This window comes from Bufo gargarizans, chromosome 3 (assembly GCF_014858855.1).
Source record: "Bufo gargarizans isolate SCDJY-AF-19 chromosome 3, ASM1485885v1, whole genome shotgun sequence".
Classification (NCBI taxonomy): domain Eukaryota; kingdom Metazoa; phylum Chordata; class Amphibia; order Anura; family Bufonidae; genus Bufo; species Bufo gargarizans.
The window spans coordinates 373,133,221-373,145,372 of record NC_058082.1 but is presented as its reverse complement, the minus strand read 5'-3'; the positions used below and the strand labels follow the sequence as shown (position 1 = coordinate 373,145,372).

Here is a 12,152-nt window from a genome sequence, read left to right as displayed (position 1 = left end):
TTATACACCGCTTACATAGATCTGTAGCATAAATATACATAATTCAAATAGTACCTTTGGTCTTTTGTTCTGACTTTCACAAGCAGCAAAAACATAGTTTTATTCATATGAAATGAGGTCTCAAGTGACTAGGAGCGGCGTTCGGGCTGTAAGTGGCCAAGCCTTCTTCTCAGATAACTTCTCCCTAGCCTCTTGCTTGGCACGCCCTGTAAACCCCTTGCACGGTTCACCGCCGGGCCCAGGCATGCTCACCGTGATGATCATTGTGAACAGCGGTGTGCAAGAGCTGGCGGGATCTCAGCCAGTACACTAGATGCTTCAGCGCTACGTAAGCAGTGTATAAGGTCCGATTGTGATGACAGAGTCCCTTTAAAGCACATTAGAAGTGGAGACTTTGGGTGCCAATTTTTTTTTTAAAACAAGTTAAATAAAAGGGTCATAGCAAAGGGTCTGAATACTTATGTCCATGCAAAATTGTATTTTATCCTTTTTAATAAATTAGGAAAAAAGGAGATTTTGTATAACTTACCAGTTAAATCTCTTTCTCGCTCTTCCTTGGGGGACACAGACCTTGGGTATAGCTCAGCTCCCTAGGAGGCGTGACACTAAGTAAAACTGTTAAGCCCCTCCTCCATCAGCTATACCCTCAGCCTGGAGATAGAGGCTACCAGTTGCGTGTCCAAGTAGTGAAAGGATAACAACCAATAACGGAAACAACCAGCCAGCAACCCAACGGGGCGCCAGACCATAACCCTGTAACCAAACACAGAAGGGTGGGTGCTGTGTCCCCCAAGGAAGAGCGAGAAAGAGATTTAACTGGTAAGTTATACAAAAATCTCCTTTTCTCGCCCATTTTCCTTGGGGGACACAGACCTTGGGACGTTCAAGAGCAGTCCAAGAAGGGAGGGACCACAAACCCAAGGCGGAACACCACCAGAGCATCAGGAAACCGCTGCCTGCAAAACCAGGCGGCCCAACGCAGCATCCGCTGATGCATGCGTATGCACCCTATAGAACTTTGTGAAAGTGTGCAGAGAGGACCAAGTGGCTGCTTTGCACAACTGTTCAGCCGAGGCCCGATGCCTCTGCGCCCAGGAAGCTCCGACTGCTCTGGTGGAATGAGCAGTGACGCCAAAAGGCGGAGGTCTGCTCTTGGCTCGATAAGCCTCAGACACCGCCAGTTTAATGAAACGGGCAATAGCCACCTTGGAGACCGCCAACCCTTTGCGCGAACCCTCCGGAACCACAAACAGGGAGTCCGTGCGCCGAAAGGACCCGGTGACCTCCAAGTAAATACTCAACGCCCTGACCACATCCAGACGGTGCAGTTCCCGTTCTCTGGGGTGGGAAGGAGAGGGACAGAGCGACGGAAGGACGATGTCCTCATTGATGTGAAAGGCGGAGACCACCTTTGGCAGGAAAGTCGGGACAGGCCGAAGCACAACCTTATCCTGGTGGAAGATCAGGAAAGGTTCGGAGCAAGAAAGAGCCGCTAACTCCGACACCCGTCGGAGAGACGTGACGGCCACAAGAAAGATGACCTTGCAGGACAGAAGGCGAAGGGAGACCTCCCGTAAAGGCTCGAAGGGGGCTGATTGGAGCGCCGAGAGCACCACATTCAGGTCCCAGGAAGGAACTGGAGGGCGGTACGGCGGAACAGAGTGAGCCACCCCTTGTAAAAAGGTCTTAATTGGCCCTAGAGGGGCCAGGGGACGCTGGAGAAGAATAGACAGCGCCGAAATCTGACCCTTCAGAGAACTGAGGCACAGCCCCAGGTCCAGACCCGACTGGAGGAAGGACAGGATTGTGGGAAGAGAAAACCGGAGAGGTGGGATGCTCCGGGACTCACAGAACCCCAGATAGGACCTCCAAACCCGATAGTAGATCCTAGAGGATACGGGCTTACGAGCCCGGATCATGGTGCGGACTACGTCCGCGGAGAAACCCCGTCGCGTTAAGACGGCGGTCTCAATAGCCACGCCGTCAAACGTAGCGAGCCTAAATGCTCGTGGAAGATCGGTCCCTGAGAGAGAAGGTCTTCCCTGGAGGGCAGTGGCCACGGTGCGTCTGCCAACAGCAACATTAGGTCGGCGTACCAAGACCGGCGGGGCCAATCCGGGGCGATTAGAATCGCGGGGACGCCCTCTGCCGCGATCCTCCGAAGAACCCGTGGCAGGAGGGGAAAAGGAGGAAAGACGTACAGAAGGGAGAATTCGCGCCACGGAAGGACGAGCGCGTCGGCGCCGTATGCCTTCGGGTCCCGTGCCCTGGCCAGGTATAGGGGGACCTTGTGGTTGAATTTGGAGGCCATGAGGTCCACGTCGGGGCGACCCCAGCGAAGACAAAGGGCTTCGAACACCTCTGGGTGCAGGGACCATTCTCCCGGGTCGATGGTGGACCGGCTGAGGAAATCCGCCGCCCAGTTGTCCACCCCCGGGATGTAAATCGCAGATAAGGCCGGCACGTGCGTCTCCGCCCAGAGGAGAATGAGGGTCACCTCTTGCATCGCTGCAGCGCTGCGAGTGCCTCCCTGATGGTTTATGTATGCCACAGCCGTGGCATTGTCCGATTGGATCCGAACAGGGTGGCCCCTCAGCAGATGGGTCCAGTGTCTGAGGGACAGAAGAATCGCCCTCAGTTCCAGAATATTGATTGGAAGTCTGGACTCCGATAGAGACCAAACGCCCTGGACGGACCGGGGAGGGAAAACCCCCCCCCACCCCCGTAAGCTGGCATCTGTGGTAATCACCAGCCAGTTCAGTGGAAGGAAGGACTTCCCCCTTAGAGGGATATGCAACCACCAGCCGAGGGAAGCTCGAGCCAGGGGAGGCAGAAGAAAGGTCCTGTCCAGACTCCTCAGTGATTTGTCCCAGGCCGACAGAATTGCCCTCTGAAAGGTGCGGGATCGGAATTGTGCGAACGGCACCGCTTCGAAACAGGCAACCATCTTTCCCAACAACCGCATGCTGGATCTGAGGGAAGGGCGGTGATGACGGAGGAGACTGCGAACCGACCCGCGAAGGGCCAGACGCTTGTCCGACGGAAGGCGGACCTCCGCCAACTCTGTATCCAGGAGCATCCCCAGGAAGATCAGCCGTCTGGAGGGGGTAAGGGAAGATTTGGGGTGGTTGATAATCCAACCGAACCGCGTCAGGGTCTCCAGAGTGAGTTCCACACTGCGGGATGTCTGAGAGAAGGAGGGTGCCTTGACCAGGATGTCGTCCAAGTATGGGAGAAGAAAAACACTTCTTGAACGTAGAAGGGCCAAGACAGGGGCCAGGACCTTGGTGAACACTCGAGGAGCAGTCGCCAGACCAAAGGGAAGGGCGACGAATTGGAAGTGATCATCCCCCACCGCAAAGCGCAGGAAGCGGTGATGACATGGAGCAACCGGAACGTGGAGGTATGCATCCTGAATGTCGATTGAGGCCATGAAATCCCCTCTTTCCAGGGAGGCCACTGCGGACCTGAGAGACTCCATCCGGAATCTCTGCAGTCGGAGAAAACGGTTCAGGCGTTTTAGGTCCAAGATCGGACGCACTGAGCCTTCCTTCTTGGGAACCACAAAGAGGTTCGAGTAGAACCCCCTGAACCTTTCCGTCGGAGGCACGGGGGCGACGACACCCTTGTCCATTAGAGAGTGAATGGCCGCGAAGAAGGCGGCCACTCGTACGGGATCTCGCGGAGGACGGGATCGGAAGAAACGGTCTGGCGGAATGGACGCAAATTCGATTTTGTATCCGCAAGATACAATCTCGAGCGCCCATGCGTCTGAGATGTGGGCCCGCCATACGTTCCTGAATAGGAGAAGGCGGCCCCCCACCCGGGTGGGTGGGGGCGCACCTTCAGGCAGAGGGCTGCTGGCCTGTGGGAGCCCGTGCAGGCTGGGACTTGCGCCAGGTAGGTTGCGTCCGAAAAAATGGCTTCTTGCGTCTATCCTGGGCTGGGCCAGAGGAAGAAGAACTGGCCGCGGGTCTAGACCCGGTGGGCTTGCGAAAGGACCGAAAACGGGACGAACCAGCGCGACCACGGGGGGCGCCCATTGGCCTGGACTGGGGGAGGTGAGTACTCTTCCCACCCGTGGCCTCTGATATAAGTTCGTCCAGACGGGTTCCGAACAGGCGGGAACCCGTGAATGGTAGGCCGGCCAAAGAGCGTTTGGAAGCGGCGTCCGCCGCCCAAACCTTCAGCCAGAGTTCCCTCCTGACAGAAACTGCCAGGGCAGAGGAACGGGCAATGAGGGCACCCGCATCAAGGGAGGCCTCACAGACGAATTTTCCGGCCTGAACAATTAGTTGGGCTAAGGAACGGAGGTCCTGAACAGGGACGTCCGACCCTAACTCCCGTTCCAGTTGCAAACCCCATTCAGAGACCGCTTTGCCAACCCAGGCGGAGGCAAAGACCGGTCTAAGGGCCGAACCAGAGGCAGTAAATATGGCCTTGGAGAGGGATTCCGTACGACGGTCCTCAACAGACTGGAGGGAAGATCCGTCCTGTACAGGAATAGTAGTGCTTTTGGACAGGCGAGCCACGGGAGGATCAACCTTAGGCGGGGATGTCCACGTGGTCACAGAATCCGCTGGAAAGGGATAACAAATGTCCAGCTTTTTGGGTGTAATAAAGCGGACGTTAGGCCGAGTCCAAGCCTTGGATACCACAGAAGAAAAATCAGCGTGTATGGGAAAAACCTTGGAGGCCTGTTTGGGGCGGAGAAAGGACACGCCGGCCTGTTCAGAGCTGGGGGGGTCATCGTGTAGCTGAAAGGTATCACGGATGCTAGTGACAAGATGCCCCACCGCGGACGCCAATTTGGACGGAAGCTCTGAGTCCATGTCCACGTCCGAATCCGCCAGTTCTCCCTCAGAAAGCGTATCCCTTTGAGAGGATAGACTTGACTGAGCTCGCACGCATGGCGGAGAGAGCGAAGCATCTGGAGAAGATGTGCGCTCAACCCTTGAACGTTTCTGAGTATGCCGGGCCCTGGAAGATTCGCTGGGAGGCAGGGAACCAGTGGGGGCGGCAGAAACGGTAGTCCCAGCGGGTGCGACAGGGATTGTGGCAGCCTGCGGGAGAGGCGGTCTATCCACGAGACGGCCCACTACGTGTGTAAGGCTTTCCACCGCCTGAGACAGAGACCTAGCCCAGTCAGGGGGTTCAGAGGCACTGGGGGGCGCAGCGGGAAGCGGGCCCTGCACCGGGGCCTGACATGCAAGGCAATGCGCTCAGATTGCCCACGCGGAAAAAGTTCCTTACAGGCGGTACAGGCATGGTACCAGGGTTTGGGGGCACCTGTGGGATCTGACATGCTGAAGTGTGGTTGTACTCTAATATAGAGACCACAAAGGGTTATAGCAGCTATGACCAGGAGGGTTAGGAGAGGGTTAACTGTCCTACCAGTGCCTCAGAAGAACGTCAGGAGATGGTCCAGATCAGCAGCAGCAGAGAAGCAGTGAACAGCAGTGAGCAGCAGAGAGCGCCCACAGAAGCCGAGCGATGTACACAGGAGGTTAGAGTCCCCCACCGTGTCCCAGCTTCCTGTCAGGAGTGAGGAAGCGCGGGAAACCTCAGCAGAAAGCGCGGGGAACAAGCTCCGTCCCCTCCAGCGCTTGAAATGTCTCCTGTGAAGGAGAACGTAGCTCCGCCCCCAAAATGACGCGCGGAAGCCCCGCCCCCTGCCAGGACCGCTAAGCCCCGCCCCCCGTTCTCGGCGGGAAGGGGGAGAGAGAGAAGAGAAAAATGGAGTCAGCCCCGAATGAGGGGGAGGGGGGGGAGAAAGATAGCAGCGTGGGGGGGAAAAGCGTGGGGGTGCTGAGGATGCTGCTGTGCTGCATTGTCCTGCAGATGAGCGCTCAGAATGAGCGACCACGGGTGCCCCCCTTACCCAGAGGGGTAGATGCTGCAGATAGGGACGGGGTATGGGCTGGAATAGCCATCTCACCGTGCGACGTCTTCACCCTCAGTCCTTTCCAGCAGGGTCGCCCCTTCAGCCACTGGCACCGCAGTGGCAGGAAGCTGGAAGAGGGGCTTGGCGTGCGGGCGACCCCCTAGCTGGCGGGATGTAGGGGAGCCATTGCTGCCCAGATCCTCCTATTGCTTCTGTGGGGGAGGCAGCAGTGCAGATAAGTTGGCACTGGCGCAGCTCAACCCCGGGAGAGCAGAGAGGTCAAATGCGTCTCTGGTATCCCTAGGAAAAAATAAAATAACAAAATTAGAAGAAAAAGTAAAAATAACAAGGAGAAAACAGCCCTGCAGTAGCAGGGAGTGTCTTGCCTCCTTGGACACTAAGCTAAAACTGGTAGCCTCTATCTCCAGGCTGAGGGTATAGCTGATGGAGGAGGGGCTTAACAGTTTTACTTAGTGTCACGCCTCCTAGGGAGCTGAGCTATACCCAAGGTCTGTGTCCCCCAAGGAAAATGGGCGAGAAAAAAATATTTCCACTTACTCTTTATGGGCTATTGAGGCAGATTGATGGGGAAAAGGAGTTTTAATTTTTATTTTAGCATATGGCTGCAACACAACAAAATGTGAAGGTCTAAAGACTTTTCAAATGCACTATATGTCATCACTTTCTCATTGTAGCTCCATGTACTGGGACCACCATACCATTGCAAGAAATAAAGGGGTATTTTATCCTCAGGATAGCTATCAATATCTGATCAGCATGGGTCCAACACCTTTTCCCAACTGGCTCTGGTGCCAGAAATACACATCTCCATCCACTGTGTAATAGGTAAAGTTTTGTTACTGCAGCGTTGCAGTAACCAGCTAAATTCACTATGCAGTGGACAGAGCTGTGCAGCTCCAGTGTCAGAACTACTGCAGAACAGCTGATCAGTGGGATGGCCCATCAACATTGGCGTAACTATAGGGGTCGCAGCAGTTGCGACCGGGCCCCTAAGCCAGGAGGGTCCAGATGGCAACCCTCGTCAGTGGTGCTGTATATTTACAATAGTAATGAGGGCTTCCATAATGAAAGCACTCACTAGTCTGCAGGAGGAGGGGTGAGAGAAGGGCTGTACAGAACTTACCCCTCCTCCTAGGGCCGGTGCTGCTGTGTCCTGGCTGCCTGCCTGTCAGGTGACTGCAGCGTGGGACCTGAGAAAAGATGAGAGCCCAGGAGACAGCCTGACCGGAAGAGGAGTGGCACAGCAGGAGAGGTAAGTTTATTTATTTTATAGTCTGATCTGAGGTCTGATTGGGGGTCTAGAGAAGTCTAATGGGGGTCTGGAGCACTAATGAGGGTCCGATCGGGGGTCTGGAGGTCTAATGGCGGTCAGAGTGGGTGTCTGGAAGTCTAATGGGGGTCTGATTGGGGTCTAGAGGTCTAATAGGGGTCAGATATGGGAGTTTGCAGGTCTGGTCTGAGATCTAATGGAGGTCTTATCTGAGGTCTGATATTGGGGCGGGGTCTGACATTGAGGTCTAGTGGGGGTCTGACAGAGGTCTAAAGAGGGTCTGGGTATTTTTTTGGGTACTGGCCCACTATCTGTGTGGTACCAGTATTTTCAGGGGGACTGTTTCTATAGTATAGTATAGTATTGGGTATTGGGGGGGGGGGGGGGGCAGAATGGGATGTTGATGAAAAGATAAGGAGGAGGATGGAAAAGTAGGAACGCAAGATGTCTGTTTGTTAAACTCTGCAGAGACTAGATGCAGCTGAAAGAAGTCACCATGGCAGTCTGGTCTGAAGGAGAAGATGAGGAAAGAGAATATCTACATCCGAGGAGACATCAATGGATGTAAAAAGTACATATGTGGGGCTGTATTACCCTGTATGTTCTGTATGTAATGTTTTACAAGTATGTCTTTAAACGGGGTTGTCCACTTTATTTTTCATACCAGCGCTGCCTTCTCTGTTCTGTTTACCTGCTCACCACTACAATTGCTGCAGTGAGCAGGTGAACAGAGCAGAGCAGAGAAAGCAGCTCTCATATCAGCACTGCCCTCTCTTCAAACAGCTGATCTCCCGACACCCCCTGCCGGTCTGATATTAATTACCTATCTTTAGGATATGTCATCAGTAGTAAAAAAGAGGACACCCCTTCTAACAGTAGGACTGGAGGAAATAGGTTAGGTTGAGAATTTGGAATTGGGGGGGGGGGGGGGGGGTTAAAATGTTTGCCTCAGGCACCAGAAAGGATAGATGCACCCCTTCCCCTTGCCATAAAACAGAGGGAAGGTGGTTGTGGAGGGCTGAACTCCTGCACCAGGGCCCAGGAGCCTTTAGCTACGTCCTTGCCCATCAATAATAAAATCCACTTTAAGCCATCTCACGATCAGCATGGGGTCACAAGAAGGAGACCCTATTGATATTGCAATAACTTTCCTGAGATGGAGAAAATCCTTTAACATGTCTGTGCAAACTAAGAAACGATCTGTGTATAAAAGATGAGCCTAGTTCAATACAGTATTCCACTAGTCTGTGTAAATAAGGGCAAATGTTGATAAAATAAAAATTAAGAAAAGTTTAAATGTTTTGAAGCCTGAGTATATGATAGATTACATGAAGCAATCTGCAAAATAGATGAAGCACAATAATGTATTCATCCACCTTTCCTATAAAGTGCATTATGGTCATTGTGGTTGCTACCTTTAGAGAAGGAATTGCCCACCGTGCGGCCCTCCATCTGTTGCAAAACTACAACTTCAGGCATGCCCCGATAGCTGTAGCCTGTCCAGGCATGATGGAAGTTGTAGTTTTACAACAGTTGGAGGGCCACAGGTTGGGCATTCCTGCTTTAGAGCCTTCACTTTCACTACATTTACAGACTTGCTTCTGTTTCCCAGTGAATCAGTCAAAGACTCTCTATGACGGATCAATTTGTAGTCCTGATCTCTATTTCACTACAGCTCAAACACAGTTAAGGTAAATCAAAATCAAACTGATAAAAATATACCTTAAATTTTAATAAAAACCAAATGAAATGATTTCAACCAAATATAAGTAAAAAAAAGCAATACATTTTTTCCCAATGGTGTGCACTGCCTTTAACTTGCATCAGGGTCACTACCAATGAAAGGACAAGTTACACAACAGCAAAGTAAAAGAACAGTTGTTCTTTCGGAGCGGGAGTTAGGCCCCCATTCATACTTCAGAACTTGGCATAGATTTTGCACCAGAAAGCTGCCCATGGCCGAGCGGAACCCACCTCCAGTTTGTAAGACTGCGGTCTAAAGCCATGCTATGCCAAGAAAGGACACATCCTTTAACATGTGTTCTCTCACTCACTCTTCAAGGGCTACTTTTTCTAGGGATCCCTGGGTTAGAACCTCTTAGATTTTATGTTCTGTTCCACTAGAGACTGTTTTGTAAATGAGACAAAAACTAAACTCACATAGCTGCTTGTCTTTTAAGCCACTGCTGGCAAGCACTGCCATCATGTATGTACTGAAGGACTTCCGAAAGCATATTCCGTTTTAAACGCTCTTCTTCCCGAGACTTCTTTAAGCGGTCATATATCTTTGAACCTTTTGCAAGACAGGAAAACTAAATTATTAGAAGAATGATTATTGCCACAAAAAAACAACAACACAGAAACAGAGTGTAAAAAGTTTAATTCAAGCCTTTTACCAGGTTGAATTTCTATGAAGTAACATCTATTCACTGTCACATAAGGTCACAGATTTACATGTGGAGTTTTTAAGCAGTCAGATATAATTTTCTTGGTACAATTTTGCAGCATGTGTGTTTTTCTACAACCACTACAACTCCCATTAACCTCCAATTAAAAAAATTCAAGAGAATTAAAAAAACACGCAGGACTACATTAAAAATACCATGTCAGCAGGCCCATCTCCGTCTAAGGCTACACACACACACACGAAAAACGGCAGTTTGTTTTTTACGGCTGTCACACCATTGAAGTCTATGGGGCTTTTTTAACGGCCAATGAATAGGAGCCATCAGAAAATTGGAAATTTTCTATTTCTGGCCGTTTTCACAACCAGACAGAATGAAAAGAAAATGGGCATTCAGGAGTTATGAATAAATAAATATTCCTCACCTCATTACAGGCGCAGACACTCACTACTCACAGGACCTGACGCTTCCAGGTCCTTTCAAGCGACCTTGTGTTTGTGAATATCCCTCTAACTGGATGCAGCAGGACCTGCCATACATCATCATGCTGGGAGCATGTCCTGTCCTGCAAATCCAGTGAGGAGTGAGTGTGTTTGCACGTTCAAGTGGAATAGGTGAGTATTTCTTATGGTGTCCTCCCAGGATATTTAGCTGCGGAGGCAGTTCACCTGGGTACCGCTCAGGAGAGTAAGAAATATGAAAAGAAGGGGAGCAGTAACAATTTAAAACTTAACTTTTACTATGTCTATTATCCCAAGGCAGGGAGTAAAAGACCCCTTACAAACAAAAAATACACAAGAAGACAGACATAACCCCTAGGAGAGTTTTTTGTTTTGTGCAGCATAGGTAGTGCTGCACACCAACACAGGTGTCGTCCTTCCCAGGCCTATAGAAATTGTCACAGAGACCTATGGTGGAAGGACCACGTGATCCCTAGTGTCTGAAACCCTTAGAGTAGTCAAAGGGTCAAACGTATAAAAAATGGAAAATTCTTACCAGTTTTTAATAGGGCCTCACTTAGTAACCGCATGTTTTATGGGTTAAAACAGGAGGTGGTCACATGTAGCAGGTGGGTGCTTCATCCGATGTACTTGGGGGGGGGGGGGGGGGGCAAGGAAGGACATCAGAGATATCCATATAGTCTGGTATTAGAGTGGCCTCAGAAAAGAAACTCAGCCTAGTACCTCCCTGCTTGACCTATCCGGCCCTAGTGACCTAACACGGGGTCCGTGCCCCGCAAGGGGTGGCCCCGTCCGGAAACTTGCCCTGATGCGGAAGCCCTAGATAACCCTGACAAAGGGTGACTAGGGACAAAATCCTCTATCTCAAGGCAGGTAGAGATTTAAATTAAATTGTATGTATCTCATGAATCATTGGGATTGAAATAAAGTACGCACGAATGGATGTGCGTGTCTAATGATATGTGAGCGTGTCCCGACGCGTTTCTTTAGTATAACATATCTTGACTTAAATCCACTTTATTAAGGCTAAGACCTCATAAATCGTCAGGGGACACGGGCTTAGTGATGTGGCTCCTGTCAGTCTAGCTATTGCCACTGTAATAGGTATACCAGTGTAGCAAGTATGTGAGGGGCATTTAATCAAAGAAATCCCTCCACTTTAATAAAGACTATTAACAGAGTGAGGCATGTAGGATGGTATATACATTACTGCTGGAGCGGTGTCAGAGATGGGTCCAGAAGTGGCGGCATAGAGGTTTACTATGCCGTCCATCACACAGGGTGTACGCCTGACTGGGGATCATTATATGTATGGAAGCACGATAGAGGCATAATATATATGATGAGGGAACTGCAAGGGTTGGGGTTATAACTTGTAAAAACTCAATGAAAATCATCTGTTTTTAATGGCCATAAAAACGGATGCATAAGTGCTTGAAAAATGGCCATGACAAACTGACAGTGTGTCCATGTGCATGTAGCCTAAGCCTTGGCATTTACTATAAAGCCAAAAGTAATGTTCAGCATGTACACGGAATACAATCCTTCATCAGGACATTCAATATTAGTTGCCAAAACATGCTTTACTTCTTGGTCACAGAACCCTAAAATCATGACAGACTCATTCTTCTAGGTCTAGTAATGAGGCATGCACCTCCTACTATTAGATCACACTATCCTTGACTGGAAAGTGTCTAAACTAATCATGTGGCACTTGATACTGAGCCAGCCCTCTGAGATCAAGTGATAGGTGATACGGCAACACAAACAGGAGATGCATCCCTCAGTCACATGCTCAGAAGTCCAGTGGGAGGTCCTACGTAGTGACTGTCAGCTGAATAGGACCACCGATTGGAGTGAAGAAAAATGGCTGGGTTGTTATGGAAACCTGGTGTGAAACTGTGTGTAAGTTGAGACTGGAGGACCTGTGAGCTTCAATAAGGCTGATAAGGGTCATGTGACCGTGTGTATGGTAGTTGGGATATGAGTGATGGTGCCATATTTGCATTTTTGGGGAATATCTAAGGAACTGTACATGCTAGAAAGCTGAGACCCGGTCTAAAACCTTCCCAGACACCTGATGTACCAAATTTTGTGATTGTAAATGCAAC

At 50.6% G+C, this 12,152-nt stretch overlaps 1 protein-coding gene across 1 annotated transcript in view; it reads right to left on the bottom strand.

Moving 5' to 3' along the window:
• The window catches only part of TADA2A (transcriptional adaptor 2A), a 111,684-nt gene that overhangs the window by 17,635 nt on the left and 81,897 nt on the right, over positions 1 to 12,152 (bottom strand). The window contains exon 12 of the mRNA XM_044288114.1: positions 9,336 to 9,468. Coding sequence (XP_044144049.1) covers positions 9,336 to 9,468 — 133 coding nt within the window. The remainder of the gene's footprint in view (positions 1 to 9,335; positions 9,469 to 12,152) is intronic.